This window comes from Procambarus clarkii, chromosome 4 (assembly GCF_040958095.1).
Source record: "Procambarus clarkii isolate CNS0578487 chromosome 4, FALCON_Pclarkii_2.0, whole genome shotgun sequence".
Taxonomy (NCBI): domain Eukaryota; kingdom Metazoa; phylum Arthropoda; class Malacostraca; order Decapoda; family Cambaridae; genus Procambarus; species Procambarus clarkii.
The window spans coordinates 9,885,501-9,904,390 of NC_091153.1; the positions used below are offsets into that span (position 1 = coordinate 9,885,501).

At 42.3% G+C, this 18,890-nt stretch overlaps 1 protein-coding gene across 7 annotated transcripts in view; it reads left to right on the top strand.

Annotated features, from left to right (window-relative positions):
- The first annotated feature begins 669 nt into the window (after window positions 1–669).
- Window positions 670–18,890, top strand: part of LOC123751154 (microtubule-associated protein futsch) — a 94,440-nt gene continuing 76,219 nt past the window's right edge. For 6 of the 7 annotated variants that reach the window (XM_045733263.2, XM_069332896.1, XM_069332904.1 and 3 more), the window contains exons 1-5: window positions 676–815; window positions 4,197–4,367; window positions 5,015–5,139; window positions 12,295–12,406; window positions 15,008–15,287. In XM_045733263.2, coding sequence (XP_045589219.2) covers window positions 773–815; window positions 4,197–4,367; window positions 5,015–5,139; window positions 12,295–12,406; window positions 15,008–15,287 — 731 coding nt within the window. In that variant the 5' untranslated portion in view covers window positions 676–772. Of the gene's footprint in view, window positions 816–4,196; window positions 4,368–5,014; window positions 5,140–12,294; window positions 12,407–15,007; window positions 15,288–18,890 lie in introns of all 7 variants that reach the window. The other variant, XM_069332893.1, reaches the window with a different exon arrangement.

An 18,890-nucleotide genomic window follows, 5' to 3' on the forward strand; every position in this document is an offset into this window, starting at 1 on the left:
AAACCAAAGAGATTATTGGACATGTTATCACCTACAAGGTAGAGTAGCCTATTTAACAAAATCCTTTCCATCATTTTACAAAAGCAGGATATTAAGGAGACAGGTCTGTAGCCTCCGTTTGACTTAGGGATAGGAATGATGACAGCCTCTTTCCATTTTCTTGGTAACTTTCCCTCTCTATAACTCATATTAAACAAATCAAGTAAGGGATTAGGTTTCATACCGGCTAAATAATTAAGTATGTCATACGTTACTCCATCTTTTCCCGGAGCTCTGTCATTGGCACCATAGCATGAGTGATAACCTGCAACAGCCTTGAGAGCCCTGAGTCTCTCTTTATACTGATGACAGAGTCTGAATAGAACTGGATCATACAGTGGCACATCAAGGCCAAGGTATTTGAATCTGTTTACAAAATAATATAATAGATTTGTCTAACAAAATGCGCGGGAGTTCCAATAATATTTAACTTTGGCATTAGATGTATTTCAAAAAGGAGATATTAGGCATGATTTTGGTTAGAATTTGCATAGATACAATCGTATATTTTATTTAATTTTTTAATTTGTAAAATTCATAATATATAATGCATTTATTATATCAGGATTTGCTAAAATCTTATTTTTCCCTTTTTTTTTAACCTTTCGAAGACTTTCCGTATTTACCTTCAGAGTGACGAAGTTCGCGGGACGATGCTGTTGTAAACAAAACTGCTCTCATCCTCGTATATGTTAATAATTATTTATAGTGTTTAGAGGCTTCAAGGGTAAACATGACATCTCTCTTACCATCAGAACTAGCGCGCCTTGTATTAGGTGAGCAACTCTGAATAGTTTATATTTTGGAGAGATTGTTAAGTTCGTTGGTGTGCAGGGAAGTTCACTTCTCCACTAGTTATATATACTGTATTTGTTGTTATTTTACCTCCCAAGGGGCGAGGTTATTGCTGAGTGTGACGTGCCCTGTGAGTGAACATACCACCATACTGGCATGGACATCAATACAGCCGAAGGAAGATAACCCGCTAGTGTGTTCATGTCATGTTTTCAGATTTATTTATTTATACAGTATACCAGAAGGTACATTGGGTTTGTGAGAGCACATAACATTGGTGTTCTTACATTCTTGCCAAGCCACTAACACACACAGCGTTTTGGGCAGCTCCTTAAGCTAACAAAGAAAGATAAGATTATAGGTACATGTAGCAAAATTTGAGTTCAACAATTGACTAATATATAAATTGATGGAGATGATTACACTAGTGAAATTACAGGTCTTAAGTACTAATACAGTATTAGGGAAGTGGGTAGTACAAGATACAGTGTGAGTTTGAAGCACAAAGTAGGAAACTATGAGTTTAGTTAGTTTAGTTCATTTATTATGCACCCCATACCCATCTTGTGGGTGGTAGTGGAAATGGTTACAGAGGCACATAATGGGCTCAGGAACTGAGCCCTACAATTTATATAGTAAGCAAGTTACAATCTTGATGAGCTAGTTACAAAATTCAGTATAGGTCGTCACATCATCAATGGGTTCGAGATCGACCACAAGTACAGTTTCTAAATTAAGCAACTGACATATGTGGAGAGCTAGTGTCACAATTGACATGTTTGTCCTGCACACCACCCCCCCCATCCAGTGGGCAGTGGTGGAAGGTTACAATCACTTAGTTACTACGTACAGTTATCAAACTGGGGATATTTGGCTAAAATTTCTGGTAGCAAATAATTTTGAATGAAATATTTACACATCTCTAGAATATTTGATATAGAATTGTCTCTGAATTCACGTATCTTTTTGCACTCCATCACATAGTGACGGAGGGTGTGCAAATAATTTTGTTGACAGTTTACATTTGGTCAGGTCTACATCAGTAGATAATGAGAATTCCCAGAGATACTTGTAACCGAGTCTAAACCAAGCAGTAGTAACATCTAGAAGTCTGCTGATTTTATTGGATGAACCATAGATGTGTAGCTGCTCTTGCATGATAGTATGATGATAGATGGAATTACTGGTGTCGATTTCATTTTGCCTCATATCTACAAGATTTTGTTGAAGTTCTTGATGCACTATTGCCCTCAGACTGCTTATTGACAATCCACGATTATACTCAATTTCTCCTTTAAAGGCAGATTCTTTGGCTAACTCATCAGCTCTATCATGCATTCAGAGGCCAACATGATGTGGAGTCCACATGAAATGGACTCTGTTACCATCATTAATAATTTTGTTGTGAAGATGAAATTATATACTTTTTGGTTTTACTCTTGAATAAGGCATAGGTCGGAGAATTTATTAATTAATTAAGCAGTGAGTTACATAGTGGGTCCTTTTATTTGCTTGGAATGTTTGTACAGATTTATTTTGACTCTGGGAATATCAGAGAGATATTTATTTCTGGTGTGGTGATCATGGGTTCTGTTACATATGTCACGAAAGAGTTTCAGGTCAGAGTTATCATTAAAGAACAAGGTTTTGTACATATAAATAGCACAAGAGAATGTGTGTATGTTTAACATGTTTAGGGATTTAAAGAGAGGGTCTGTGTTGTCTGAAGACAGATGCAGTTGCAGTTGACAGATGCATATCCAGTTGAAGATGCAACTAGGGCACTGGAACTGTAGTTAACAGCTCATTAATCAAGGATACGAACATTTACTGACCATATCTTGCAATATCTTCCTCGTGCTTAGTGAGGTAAATATTTTAGGTCAGCATTTGTACTCGCCTTGTTTTGCTTGTGGGGGTTGAGCTCTGGCTCTTTGGTCCTGCCTCTCAACTGTCAATCAACTGATGTACAGGTTACTGAGCCTATTGGGCTCTTATCATATCTACACTTGAAACTGTGTATGGAGTCTGTCTCTACTACATCATTTCCTAATGCATTCTATTTCTCAACTACTCTGACACTAAAAAAGTTTGTTCTAATGTGTCTATGGCTCATTTGGGCACTCAATTTTCACCTGTGTCCCCTAGTGTGTGTTCCCCTCGAGTTAAATAGTCTGTCTTTAACTCTTTAACTTTAACTTATGTTTGACAGATTATGTTTTTCCTATTTAAAAATATGGGATTCATGATATGTTTGGTGGATGTATTTCACTTGGTGATGTATTTGTCTGCATACTCTGCCTCTCCTTTATTCACATACCTCTTCCATCCTGACTTGGTGGATACTTGTATCCTCATTGAAGCTTTACTTTTACACATGGATAGTAATCATGAGGGGTAAACCTCTTTGCCTTATACATCATAGGCATTGGACTTAAGTACTCAAATGCAGCACATGGCCAAAAAAGTTTTTAAATCCATTGGTATACAGTACAGGGATACCTCGGTTTACGAATTTAATCCGTTCCTGGAGATGGTTTGTAATCCGAAAATTCGTAAACCGAAGCAAGTTTTCTCATAAGAAATATAGTGGGGCCTCGACTTACGATGGTAATCCGTTCCCAGAGACGGATTACAGCAGCCTACCAGCCGAACACTGAATGAACCATTTTGACATTTGTTCTGTTTTTCAAAATTCTTAATTTTTTTTTTTTATAAGAAACATGGAGCAACCTACCTGACAAACACCGAGTGAACCTTTTGCTATACAAAAAATGAAAAAAAATTGAACAAATTTGAGGAAAGAAAAATGTCATAAAGATTTGTTCAGTGTATATAAGGTAGGCTACTCTATTATTTAAAACATCGAATATCATATTGATGTTTTTTTGGTGGTAGAACGGATTATTTGTATTTACATTATTTTCAATGGAGAAATTTGTTTTGAATGATGTAGGTTTCACATGACGACGACGGCTCCGGAACGGATTAAATTCGTTATTCGAGGTACCACTGTACATCCATCCAGTCCAGTCCCCTCACCACCCATCCATCCAGTCCCCTCTCCCTCCTTGCTGTTGTCTTCTCAAATACTGTATTCAAGTGCAATCATTACTAGGCGGGAGACACTGGTAAACTGAAGCGCGCCTTGCCTGTGCCACCAGGAACCACGTGCTCAGTTGACCCATATGTGTATCAACAAACTCGCCAAGTGAGGCAAAGCTCGCATACCGAGTAAAATATGAAGAAATTGAGCTCGTAAACCGAAAACTTTGTAAAGAGGGGCATTCCTCAACTGAGGTTCCACTGTACTGATATAATTCCCTCAAATGGCATTATATGTTTGTTGTTTTTATTTACAGGGTTTTTAGAGGAAAAACGATGTAAAAAAGCAGCAGAATGCCTGCTAAAAGAATTACCAGAGTTGGCAGAATGTGCTCAACTGCGAAGAAGAGGAAGAAAAGTCAGCACACTCATTGGAAGCAAATCACTGGAAGACATGTTAAATGATTACACTGATACCAAAGACCATGGTAAGATCTTCAGTAGTAGTAAATATTTGTATGTCAGCCATTGGCAAAAACACACTGTCTCTCTCTGTCTCTTTCTGTCTCTGTCTGTCTGTCTCTGTGTCTGTCTGTCTGTCTCTGTCTGTCTGTGTCTGTCTGTCTGTGTCTGTCTGTCTGTCTGTCTGTCTCTGTGTCTGTCTCTCTCTCTCTCTGTCTGTCTCATTATTATTATTATTATTATTATTACTAATATTATTACAGTACTATAATTGTACATATTACTATTATTACTGTACTATTGCTGTATTAGTATTACTATTATTACTGTACTATTATTACTATTACTATTATTTTACTATTATTACTGTTGTTGCTATTATTACTTTTATTACTATTATTATTAGTACAGTAGTACTATTATTATTTCCATTATCACTATTTCTATTATTATTATTATTATTTATTGTTACTGTAACTATTATTTCTATTACTACTATTTCTATTACTACTACTACTATTACTACTACTACTACTACTACTATTATTATCCTATATTTTTCATTGTGTTGATTGGGATATATATGACTATTATTCTGTATATCAGTAGATAAATTAGTTAACATTTATTCCCAATAGTGTATAAATCAAATTTTTATCCATACTTTTTTCAGTATTAGATTGCACGAATAATTACCCAGCATCTTTTCACAAAATATCGAGTGCTGAGAGTTTATGCCAGCAAGTTAACAAAATTACGTCTATTATTATAGAGAATAAACATCTTCTTAATAAACAGGTGAGCTGCAAGAGTGTTCTTTTTTTCATAATGTAACTTATTTCCAAATCTATAGCCATTTCTCTATCATAGCACATATTGAACATTTTATTCATCTCTTAACTTTTAAAAGTTCATATTTTCCTATGCGTTATTATTTTGAGTAGTATATTTGTTTGTTTCCTAAGGCTAGAATGTACCTACCTCTGACTAGAATCTTATCATAGTGTCCTAGTTTACTTTGAGGTTGGACCACTACTGCGATGGTGGTGCAACCACTCATAGTAGTTATCAACTATGCAAAATGCCTAGAGCAACGGCACAAGATTCTGAGGAGATCTTGCCAGATATAGGTCGTATCTGATTCCCACCTGGAGAGGTAGGGAAACAGATGTCACTTCATTGAATTTGTAAGATCAGTGCTAGTTAATAGGAGGTTATCTTTATTGGACCAAGTCTGCAACAATAGTTTGTTTAATGAGAAAGAAAGATTTTCCTGAAACACCATGTGCTTAACATCTATTTATTAAACATAAAACAAATATATATTTACACATGGAAATGGGATAATTGTCTACTTTATGATGTTTCATGGGCAAATCCACGCACGTCTCTTGCTGACAATATTCAGGTGATGTGACGCAATCTAACTTTAACATTGGTATAATGATCACCTCCTTACCTTGAGGTGTTTTAAGGGCTTAGTGTCTTTGCAGCCCGGTCATCGACCAGGCCTCCTGGTTGCTGGACTGATCGACCAGGCTTTTGAATGTGGCTGCTCACTGCCTGACGTATGAGTCACAGCCTGGTTGATCAGGTATCCTTTGGAGGTGCTTGTCTAGTTCTCTTAAACAATGTGATGGGTCAGGCCAGTTATGTCCCTTATGTTTAGTGGAAGCGTGTTGAACAGTCTCGGGCCTCTGATGTTGATAGAGTTCTCTCTCAGAGTACCTGTTGCACCTCTGCTTTACAATGGGGGTATTCTGCACATCCTTCCATGCCTACTTCTCCTTGTCTCATGTGGTGTTATTTCTGTGTGCAGGTTTGGGACAAACCCCTCTACTATTTTTCCACGTGTAAATTATTATGTATCTCTCTCGCCTGCACTCTAGAGAACACAGATTTAGGCCTTTCAGTCAGTCCCAATAATTTAGATGTTTTATTTGAGAGGCTTCTAGCAGTAAAGGATTTCTGCACACTCTCCAGGTCAGCAATTTCTCCAGCTTGGAAAGGGGCTGTCATTGTGCAGCAGTATTCCACTTAGAGAGCACTAGTGTCTTTAAGAGTATCATCATTGGTATAGCATCTCTTGTTTGAAAAGTTCTTGTTATCCAACCTGTCATTTTTCTTGCAGTTGTGACGGCTACTTTATTGTGTTCTTTAAATGTAAGGTCTTCCAACATGAGTACACCCAAATCCTTTTACACTGCTTTTTCTTTCTATGTTATGATTTGACTGCGGTTTGTACGTGGTTTCTGCTTTTATATTTTCATTTTTTCCATAGAATAAGAGCTGGAACTTCATTAAGTTTGGCATTCTTACTTAAATATGTGAAAGTTGTAGGTCAATATGTGTTGAAATGAAGTCAAGAAAAAATAACCCCCCAAAAAAAGAAAATATAGGGATAATTATAATAATTATAATGATTTAGGGGATATATTTAGGGTATACTTTATATAAGTAAAAATGCCCTAATCTGGTCCCTAATCATCAAAGCAACCTAAAGAAACAAGGAAAATATAGTTTGAAATCTGTGAAAAAATCAGCCCAAAAAAATTCAAAGTTCCAAGTTCTGAGAGTTGTGACTGATTTATTTGTTGACCAATTTAATTCTGTCTTCACATAGCTAGGGACGGGTATGCATTCTCCAGGATGTAAAGGTTGAAACAAATTCAAATAATAAACAAAGGAGGGGAAAAAACTAAAAACCTAAAAAAAAATAATTCCCCTAAAAAAAATATTTTTGGTACATTGTTGAAAATAACTGATAATAACATTGGGCAATGTATTTATATGATATATAACAAAATAGAGCATAATAATATTCTTACTCATCATTAGTTGTGTTATTATTAATGCTATAAAGGCACCAGCTGTATATCCACTTTGTGGACACTTCTTACTACTATTCTTCTTCTTTTGTGCATCGGACAGGTGCTTGCATCTCTCTATTATTGCATTATATATTTACATCTCTTTATAATTGCATTATCCATCAGTTCCAGTTAATAGCTGTTCTCCTTATCAACAAACCACTCTTTTTTTTGGGGGGGGGGAGCCCTGTCTGCTCCCCGGAGCTGAATGGATATGTATAACTTTCTGGTATCAGTCAAAGTGCTAGGAGTTCTTGCCTACCGGGGACCATGAGCCAGAACCTGGCCCCACTTAGAGAGGCACGAGGAGCAATGGCCTATAGAAACCCCCATGTGGTTGGGAGCATTCTATGTCTGCCATTGACCAGGTCTGACACCCAGAAAGGTAGGCATCCCAAAACAAACCCCTATTCTGGTGAAACTATTGCTACCGAAAGGCAAACAAGTGAACAGAACTCCCCAAACAAAAATTAGCAAACTAGCAGGTCTTCACGTTGCCGTGCCACTGTCTGCACAAACCCCCCTCCCCTTCCCGGGGGGGGGAAGGGGAAGCCCCAGATTCTCGTGCCGGTGATCCAACTACCCTATACCAGTTCTTGGCTGATGCGATTCTGGAGACGTCGTGTGCCTCTGGCTCCTGTTTTTTGTCTTGATTCTGTGCCTTGTGGCGTGGGCTGTCTTTAAAGGTGGTGTGTGAGCCAGGAGTAATATTCCATGATACTCCGGCTGCATGCCCCTAGGGTTCCCTTCCCTAGGTTCCCCGTAAGTACTGCCTTTGGGGCCTCCTTCCACAAGTCACCTTTGGATCTACCTCCGCTGTGTCTTTTATTGCACGGTACTTGGCCACCCTTGGGGTCAGCTGTGGTTTTGTTACCCTTGTTGGTCTCTGGGTAGGAGGTAGTTTTTATCACTGGTAAGGGCATGGGGTACTGCACAACTATTTGTCACCTATTATAGCGGCCGGCTATGTTCCGCCTGGGTATGTTGTCCTCTTGCAGGTTTTTCTTTTGTTTTTGTTGTTCCTGCCTGGGGGGGGGGGGATTGCTGCCTTGTCCTTCCGCTCTCTGTTGTTGGGGTTAAAATATTTTTTTCTGTGTGTTGTATTGATGGTATCCCTGCTTGGCCCTCTGTGAGTAGACACATCCCAGGGGTTTAGCTTTTAGAAGTTTGTTTGGTAGACTTGGGAGCTGGTTTGCAGTACCCTGCCTGGGCTTCCCTTAACGTGTCGAGAAGGCTAAGGGCCCCTGGGAAACCCCGCGGGGGCTCTATGTGACCTTTGAGTTCCCTCTCGCTTCGTGTGAGTTTGAAGGTTGCTCTGTCCCCTTGTCTCAGGGTGACACTCACCAGTTGTTCCTCCACCATGCTGCCTTTTGGGTCGGTGATTCTTTTGACCCGGAGTCGTGCGATGTTTGTTGTCTATACGTGCTCCATTTCCCCCGAGTTACTGATCATGATATGAGGGGTGCAGGCAGCTGCTGCGTTTCATGCTAGGTTAAGGTTGCTGCAACGCATTCGGTTGGCTGTGGCTCCGGATGCCCTGAGACTATCCAGTTTTGGTTATTGGGACCCGGATTTGGGGGTGGGAGTTGCTTTGGCTCTGGTTCCATTCGCCCCTCCTAGTCCTTCCTAGCTCTAGTCCGGAGGTTTTCAGCATCCCACGTACCATCACAAGTGGTGCGGGAAGCCCTCTCGGCTTACCTCCTGCACCACCCGGATTATGCTTTCATGATGGATCTGCATTCCTTCGTGTATGGATCTTCGTTTCTATACTGGGTTCGTTGTGAAGCTCCGGAGTCGTCCTGGTTGGTAGACTGCTTGCTCTTCTCTTTGGAGGCTTGGCATATGTTCTGTCGGTCCCGTGCGCTTGAGTGGAGGGAGGCTCAGATGGCGTTGCAGGTTTTCCTGTGGGGCAACATAGAAAATCTCAATTCTTGTTTGTTGCCCCTGCCCTTCCGTGGGATGTTGGTGTAATGCAGCTTCATGTGCAGGTTCCTTCCCTTTCGGCTGCCTTGGTCGGAGTGGAATTGCGTACACGTGACCTGCTGGCTTTGGCCCTGCGGTTCTTCTCTCTCCTCGAGCTGTCCTCGGATTGGCTTGAGTTGGATGTGGATGCGCTTGGGGCTGCCTCTGGGTCTGGTGAACTGCCCTCTGCGGTGCATGTATCGTCTGCTTTGTTGAGGTTGTTAGCGCCACTCCTGCGGGATGCGGTTTTGCAGTTATTTGCTTTTCGACTCGCGTGTCGGCAGGTAGTGCGTGCTTCTTTAGAATCCGCTTGGGCCCTGGCTCTTCGGTTGTCTTCATCTTTTTGTCCTCTGCTGTGGTGCAGTACCTACAGGCTGCTTCGGCTAGTTGCCGTCCTATGTCCGACTTGTTGGTTCTCCAGAGGGGCTTGTGGGGGGGGGGCCTTTCCAGAAGGGCTGTGCCAGGGCTAAGGGTTGTTCCTGTCATGATAGGCCAGTGGTGCCAGATTCGGAGCAGGCGCACCCTCGGGTTCAGTCTTTTTCTGTTCGGCACAGGTATCGCACTGTGTGTGCTGCTTAGGTTCTCGTAAGGCGCGTCGTCCCTTTCGCGGTTCGTCCCATTGATGGGGCAATGGGGGGGGGGGGGAAGCTCGCTCTGTTCAAGGGAGTCAGTCGGCCGAGTGGACAGCACGTTGGACTTGTGATCCTGTGGTCCCGGGTTCGACCCCGGGCGCTGGCGAGAAACAATGGACAGTTTCTTTCACCCTATGCCCCTGTTACCTAGCAGTAAAATAGGTACCTGGGTGTTAGTCAGCTGTCACGGATTGCTTCCTGGGGGGTGGATGCCTGGTCGAGGACCGGGCCGCGGGGACACTAAAAGCCCCGAAATCATCTCAAGATAACCTCAAGATCTCAAGATGTTCCGTCGCTCCTGGTCCTACGATTTGTGGGTTTTTTGGGTTGTTTCGTGCAGTCTGTGGTGGTGTTGGGTGACTCCCCCTTCTTTGGAGGGTTTGGGCTGGTGGTGCAGGCCTCTTCTCCTGCGCTCTGTTGAGTTGTCTCGGAGTGGGTTCGCTTGGGCGTGGTCGAAACGACTTCGTCCCTCAGGTGGGTTTCCTGCCTGTTTCTGGTCCCGAAACGAGACTGCTTGGACCTCCGGTTCATTCTAGACATGTCCCATCTGAACCCGTGGATTTATTGCCCGTCCTTTCAGATGACTACCCTGTCCCAGGCCCGTCTTCTGTTGGAGCCGGGCGCTTGGATGGTGTCCCTGGACCTCAAGGACATGTATTGGCACATCCCGGTTCATCTGGGGTTCAGGGATTAGCTTGGTTTTGTTGTGGGGCGTCAAGGTTACTGCTTTCGTTGCCTTCCATTCAGCTTGAATCTGGTACCTCACGTTTTCACACGCTTTACTTGGGTTGGGGTGACCCACTTGCGTCTGTTGGGTGTTCGGGTTCTGGCCTACCTCGACAATTGGCTGGTTTGGGCTCCCAGCCGGTCCGCGTGTCTGCTCGCCAGGGATTTGGTTCTTTCCCAGCTCGTCGGGTTCGGATTCTTGGTGAACTGGCAGAAGTTCCATCTGGTTTCCTCTCAGGTTCTGTCTAGGCTGGGTCTTGTTTGGGACGCTCAGACCGCTCCTTGTCCCTGCCTCCAGTGGCTCTGCTTCACCTGCTTTCCTGCCTTCGTCTGTTCCTGAGGGCCTCCTGGGTCACGTGATGGTTGCTTGAGGGTTTGTGCGGGAGCCTGAACTTTGTCATAGTGGTCTTCCTGGTGGGTTGGGTGTGGCTTCGTCAGCTATTCTGGTTCCTTCAAGGACGTCTCTTTTGCCTCTCTCACGACCACCGGATTCGGCCTCCGGGGACTTTGCACCAGTTGCTGCATTGCCAGCTTCTTCGTCTGTTTTTTTGGGGTTCAGTGCCTTGGCGCCTACCTGAATCCTCGCTTGATGTGTTCATGGATGTGTTATCTCTCGGCTGGGGCTTTGTGACCAGTGTTGACCAAGCCGGCCAGAGTCAGTGGAATCCGTCCTTCCGTTGGCTCACAGCACGGTGTGTGAATTTGCGGTGGTGTGATTGTCGCTCCGAAGGGTTTGGGTCGCTCCCGGATCGACTATCAGGTTTCATTCAGACTGTTCCCTGCTGGGTCCTTGCCTGAACCGAGGGGGGGGGGGTTCCCAGTGGTCCTTGGCTCTTTGGGGCTCTAGACAAGTTAAGTGACTTGTGTACAGAGTTCTCGGGGTTTAGCTCTCCTGGCAGTTCACATTCGGGGGAGTGTCTAATGTCTTGGGGGACGGGCTGTATTGGTTCATTCCCCTGTCCACGCAATGGACGGTCGACGCCAACTCGTTCAGTTGACTCTGCCAGACTTCCGGGCCCCCAGAAGTGGATCTCTTCGCGTCTGCGTGGTCGAGGCATCTCCCGGTATATGTGACACCCTTCCCTGACTCCGAAGCCATAAGCGTCTACGCTTTTCGGCAGAACTTGGTGAGGTGGGGGTTACCTGTACCTCTTTTCCCCGGTTCAGCTGTTACTCTGGGTCCTGGCTCGCTTGGAGACTTACCTGGGAAGTGTCGTCCTTCTGGATCCTTGGTGGCTAGCCCAGCCTTGGTTTCAGGCGCTGCTTGCTCGGTGTCCAAACCCAAGGGTCTTCGTGGTCCCCAGTAGACAAGAACTCTATGCACATTGATGCCAGAAAGCTAATAAATACATATCAGCCTGGTTAGCTCCAGGGAACAGATGGGACTCGCCCAGAAAAAGGCGTTACATTCAACGTGGGTTTTTTGCAATTTCCTACCAAGTAGGGTTTGTTTTGAGATGCCTACCTTTCTGGGTGCCTAACCCCAGTCGAGGGCAGGCATGTAATAACGTCCAATCCAAGGGGAATTCCTTAGGTCATTGCTCCCTGCAACCTCTCTGAGGGACCCAGATTCTGGCTCATGGTCCCCAGTAGGCAGAACTTCATTGAATGAAGTCCCAGGCTAATATAACATACAGTATATCAGTCCGTTAGCTCCAGGGAGCCTCTGGGGCTCATCCAGAAAATGGTGTTTCATTATATCCAACGCTGGTTTTTTCATGTGTTGTGCATTGCCAAATATATAATAATATATTTCTGTACAGGGCACGTCTTTAGGTGTAATTGGTAAAACAAAGCAGATCTCTCGCACAGTTCAGTTGCAAAAAGAACTTCTCAATCCATCGTCTTCCTCCAGCACACCGTCTCGACCTATTGGTAAGCTATTGGATTGTCACTGTTATTTAATATTTTACAATCAGCAATGTCATTAAAAATACAGTCAGCAGAATTATACCTTGGACTGCACTGGTCGAGTTATGTGGAAAAGTTAAAAAAAAATTCTTTAACCCTTGAAAGGCACTCTGCAACTATGGTTGTCATCGGTGGTGCACATTGCACGGTCAATGTCATTTTAATGGGTAGTGTAAGCTGTACGAGTGTCTTTTAAAGAACACAACAAAGTAGCTGTCACAACTGCAAGAAAAATGACAGGTTGGACAACAAGAATCTTCCAAGCAAGGGATGCCATACCACTAATTCTTTTTAAAACACTAGTGCTCTCTAGGGGTGGAATATTGTTGCACACTAACAGCCTCATTCAAAGCTGGAGAAACTGCTGACCTGAGAGCTTGCAAAGATCGTTTACTGCTAGAATTCTCTCAATAAAGCATTAAGATTATTGGGACCCCCCCCCCTACAATTTTTATATCTGTACTCAGTAGAGTGCAGGTGAGAGAGATACATAATAGTTTACACTTGGAAAATACTAGAAGGACTTTGCCCAAATCTTTACATAGCCAAAACACCACATGAGACCAGAAGAAATGGCAGGATGTGCAAAATAACCCCATTGAAAAGCACACGTGCAATCGGCACGTGCAGAGAGAACTCGAACAACATCAACAAAATACTTTCCATACACATGGGGTATAACTAGCTGACCTCTCACAGTGTTCAAATGAAAACTTGGCAAACGCCTTCAAAGGATACCTGATCAACCAGGCTGTGACTTGTATGTCAGGCTGCAAGCAGCCATATCAAACAGTCTTATCAAGCAGGTAAGCCTGCTTGATCAGACCACCAACCAGGCCATGGGGACAGTGATCCTTGTAATTGTCAACAGGTATAGAGTGATAGCCCATTAAATGAGATCAATAGGAATAATAGGTAAAGTAGGGCAATGGATATTCAATTTCCTGTCAAATAAATTGCAAAGAGTAAGTCAGTAAAATAAAATCATGTTGAAGCACAGTGAAAAGCTTTGTACCCCAGGTCTCAATCATTACATGACTTCTTTTTCTTATTCTTATATCAGATATAGACAAATACAAGTCACAGCCTCCTGTTATTCTTTGCAGACAATACAAAAATCTGTATGAAAAATAGAAAATTCAGGGTACAAGACAGATCTACTCATACAAGGAAAACAACTTGTCAATTATCTGAGAATAGTGATCTCTGATGAGCTAACATTTTGTGAGCATAACCAAGGAAATGTAGCATCAACAACATATGAGATTAAGAAACAAGTACTGTAGTGTATCGTGAAGACTAATATTAACAAACAGCTCCCCTATGACTGTAATATCTCCATTGCTCAAACAATTATGTATTAGTGATAAGACCCACATTAATGTATAATGACTTACTGTAAATATATAGCTCTTGAAATAGATCATTCTCTGTAACTAGCTGACATTGTAATTATAAGCTATAAAGGATAGATGAAATTGTTATTGTAATAATCTCCGTTGAGGTCTGATAAAGACCTTTGTGCTCTCTAATTCTTTTTGCACTACCGCTCACAGGATGAGTATGGGGTGCACAATAAACTAGCTGCCTCCAGCGGCAACAATCAAGCCTGGAAAAGATAGTATGGATTATGAGAACCTTCAAATCCGGGGATCACACCACTATGCTCATACAATTAAAATCACTTGTACTGTACCACATTGAGTACTGCTCGGTACTCGCTTCCCTTTTCAGAGCAGGAGAGATTGATGAAATAGAGGGAATACTGAGAATGTGTATGATGTGCATAGACGTGATAAAGCACCAAAATTACTGGGACCATATCAGAGTTCTAAAACTGTACCCCCTTGAAAGAATACAAGAGAGGTATCAAATAATACATAGTACTGTACATGTAAGTTATTAGAAGGCTAGGTCCTGAATTTACACAGTAAAACAGCAACATACTGGAGTGAATGATATTGCAAGATTTGCAGAATAGAACCAGTGAAGACTGGAGGTGCTATAGTCACAATCAGAGAACACTGTATGAACATCAGAGGTCCACTGTTATTCAGTACCCTCCAAGCACGCATAAAAAATGTTGCCCAATCAAAAGTGGACTTCAAGAAAAAATTAGATATGCTCCTGGAAGAGCATGGTGGAAAAATGGTGGAAAAAGTGGGCTGTAGTGATTATATGGGCCTGTGGGCCACTCCATGCAACAGCTTGTTGGATCAAGTTATCACAAGTCAAGCCTGGCTCCAGGCCGGGGTTACAGAATAGAAGAAATCCAGAACCCCCTCCACGTATGATCCAGGTATATTTGATACCAGTAGTTAAATATGTAATTTAAAAAGTGATGCATACAGACAGTGTTAGGATGGATAAAGATTCATCATTTGTTTCATAGATGGGTACAGCGATACTTTGGCATTTTATATTCTAGACATTTGAGCTCTATTCATGTTTGGTGTATGCGACACTAAATTGAAAACTTCCAGAGTCACAGATAAAGTTTGTTGAAATAAAAATAATAGTTTGTAGATTTCATAATAAATAAAGATCGTGTCCTTAATTCCTTAGTGATGGAGATAAACGCCACACCTTCTGAAAGTCTTCCTGGGTCGTCCTGTCGTGAACCAATTCGTGTGGAAATTATGACAGGGGCTCATTCAACTAGATCACCTCAGTATGAAAATAGACAAAATCATTCTCACTTCACCACCAGCAGCCCTCTTGCCACCCCACCAACAGTCACTCACACAAATGCAGAAGATGCAAGAGGAGACTCCCTTGGAGGTGATTCCACATCAATGCCTTTAACTGGCCCAGAGTTTGACTTTACACCCCAGAAAAGAAAAAGGTAAGTGTTGTTTTGCTAGACTCAATTTTCTGTTGTTTATATCCTTATTTATGTTTTAATTTTTTATACTTGTTACATTTCCTGAGCTTTTATGATTTTCAGTGCTAATATTGTTGTGCTTATAACATTAAGTCAAGTATTCAGTTCCTTGCACTACATAAGAACAAGAACTAAGGAAACTGCAGAAGGCTTATTGGCCCAAACGAGGCAACTCCTTTTCATATCTTCTCAGACTCATTCATTCATCTACACTTGAAATGATCAAGTGATACCATGTCTATTATGTTACCCTGTAATCTGTTCCACAAATCAAAAATCCAGTTTCCAAACCAACATTTACCCAGCTCTTTCCCAAATCTAAAGTTATTCAGTTCATATCCATGGTTTTGTGTTCTATTTTGATATATTTAATACCTTATTAACATTTTCGTTACCTGATCATGCATATTTCGTCACAAAATCAATATAAGCAAAGTGCGGGATGACGTAAACGGCTTCAATAATTTTCAAATTTGTAAAAATTCCATTTATTGTCTGCATACGATGGGGTTTGTTTTAAAATCCATGCTAACATCTTCCCATTCTCTGTATACCCCACATGGGATCCCATCCCCACCATGTGGGTGCCCACCTATGCTGGAGGCTGTGTTCTTGTGACCTCGCTCGTGACAGCCGCAGCCTTCCCTCGAGTCGAAAAGTTTCCCCATTCCGGTTATTTTATCTCGGGTATTTGTTGTTACTGGCTTTGTAAACACTGCAAATTTACTGCCAGATGGATATTGATCAAGAACAGTGTCAATTTATGACGAAAGCATTGAAAGAAACACACATGAAGGAAAAGTTATTAAGTGTTCACCAAAAGTATAGAAAAGTGAGACTTAAATGTTCTTATATGTAAATATCCATTTACACCATTCTATTGTGAACAATTTGATACCAAATTGAATGACGTAGCACGAAAATTGAGGTGAGAAAGCTGAAAAGAGAATAAACATTGGAGTAGTGAGCTTTTGGGCAATTCTCTGGTTACCTTGCAGTGCACGGCAGGGCTAAAGTATAGGAAAGTGAGACTTATATGTTCTTATATGCAAATATTCCTTTAGAGTATTCTATTGTGAACAACTTAACATTTTCGCTCACCCCGCACGCCACCCCTCAATAGTGCGATATGGGACCCAGGGTGTCACGGGAGCGCGCGTAAATTCTGAAAAGTGTATACTCTCTTCAACTTTGTCACCTTAATTCTCGTCCTACGAGATTAAATTTGGTATCATTGTGTTCGCAGTAGAATTCTCTACAGCACTAAATGCATATAAACTCCTAAAGCCCGGCTAATTACCCGCAGCAAACAGAGAAAGTGCGAACGAGTTACCCAGGAGCGCGCAAACGCGATAAAATGTTTTCACTATTTTCACTCTGGTCACCTCAATTTTTGTCCTAGGTCTTTCATTTTAGTCTCAATGGGTTCGCAATAGAATTCTCTAGAGGAACATTAGCATATAAAATATAAAACCTGGTCACGCTCCAACCGCCGACGAGTTGAAGACGGGCCACGCGTTAGCCGCGAGTGAGCGCTCAGACGCCTTCCAGCTACACTCCCAATTCCCTCCCTTTTCAAGCCTTTCTTTAGCAATTTTCTTCCTGGAAGGGCCTTGTTCATGATCACTATCCATCGTGGAGTAAGGGTAGATAGTTTCTAAAGCCGCAGTAAGAAATATAGCCACGGAAAATAGCCGAAATGTTCACACGTTTGAGATGCGAGGGGAGGCGACATTGGTCACAACAGTGGAGCGAAAACAATGGGCCCACGGCATGTGCCAAGCCACCTGAGGGCCACGAGGCTCAACAAAGAAAATGGAAGACATCGGCGCACATTTTAAAACCAGTCCCCAAAAAATCGGATAAAAACCTGATTTTTGGCGATTATTTAAAGTGGATGACGCAATGCTGCGTCATCCCCGGTATTACCGCCAGTAAACGGATGACGCAATGCTGCGTCATGCCCGGGCGAAAGTGTTAATACCAAATTGAACGACGTAGCTCACAAATTGAAGTCAGAATGCTGAAAAGTTTGTAGTATATTTTTTTTTTTTTTTTTTTTTTTTTTTTTTTTTTTTTTTTTTTTTTTTTTTTTTTTTTGAGATATATACAAGAGTTGTTACATTCTTGTACAGCCACTAGTACGCGTAGCGTTTCGGGCAGGTCCCTGAAATACGATCCCCTGCCGCGAAGAATCGTTTTTTCATCCAAGTACACATTTTACTGTTGCGTTAAACAGAGGCTACAGTTAAGGAATTGAGCCCAGTAAATCCTCCCCGGCCAGGATACGAACCCATGACATAGCGCTAACGGAACGCCAGGCGAGTGTCTTACCACTACACCACGGAGACTGTGATTTATAGATGGTGGTGAGCTTACACCCAATGCTCGGCCTACCTTGAGGTGTGCGGTGGGTTGCCCGCCTGGCCACTGATTGTGTTAACACCTGCACTGTGCAAACTGCCACAAGTCTGATGATAGGTGGTGTGCTGACTAGCATATGGCATTTGTTGATATATTATGAGATTCAAAACTCGTGTGTGGTAACATGGGTAGCAAATTTCTTCCAATGAATGTCTCCCACCTTGAAAAAAATTGCCAGCATTCCCCACAGGCATGGGGTAGGCTTTGTTTCAAGTGAGATTTTATTTGTCAAAATAAATTGACAAATTTATTTAGATTCAGGACTGAGCAGCAATATTTGTCAATTTGTAGACGGTATGAAAATGAGGTAGGCTAGCCTCATATAGCTCTTTCTGGCTCCCTGAAGTTATTTCACTGAAATTGCTCCGAACTACTAGGTGACATCATCTGTGGAGTTCTGTTTGACCTACCTGGGATCAGAGCCAAAACCTGGCCCCCTTAAAGAGGCACAGAGAGCAAGATGACACTGCCACCCCATCTGTCGATGATTTGGAGGATCAGTGTCCCCATGGTCTATTCTCTGACCAGGCCTCCTGATTGGTGGTGTGGTTAACCAGGCTGTTTGGTGTAGCTGCTCGCAGCCTGATGCATGAATCATGGTTGATAAGGTATCCTTTGAAGGTGTTTGTCAAGTTCTCTTTTGAACAGTGCAAGAGGTCAGCCAGTTATGCCCCATATGTGTAGGGATTGGGGGGGAGGAAGTGTTGAAGTCTTCCCTAGAGTGCAGGCCTCCCCTGCACTCTAGGGAATACAGATTTAATATTTTCAGGCAGTCCCAATTATTTAGATGCTTTATTGAGTGAATTCTAGCAATAAAAGATCTTTACATGCTCTCCAGGTTAACAATTTCTCCAGCTTTGAATGAGGCTGTTAGTGCAACAATATTTCACCCTAGAGCACTGGTGTCTTAAAAGGTATCATTATTGGTGTGGAATCTCTTGTTTGAAAGCCATAAAAGCATACAGAAAGTCAGCAAACCAATATAGACCACTGTTGGGTTCAAAGAGACCAGAGCCTCAAAACTTGTAAACTCCACCAACCAATTTAAACAAATGATTAAATCTTGAAAGTATTCTCAAGCTTATTAGCACCACCCTTCTGCCAGTTGGTGAGTGAGGGAAAGGCTGAAGCTCCCAGTCT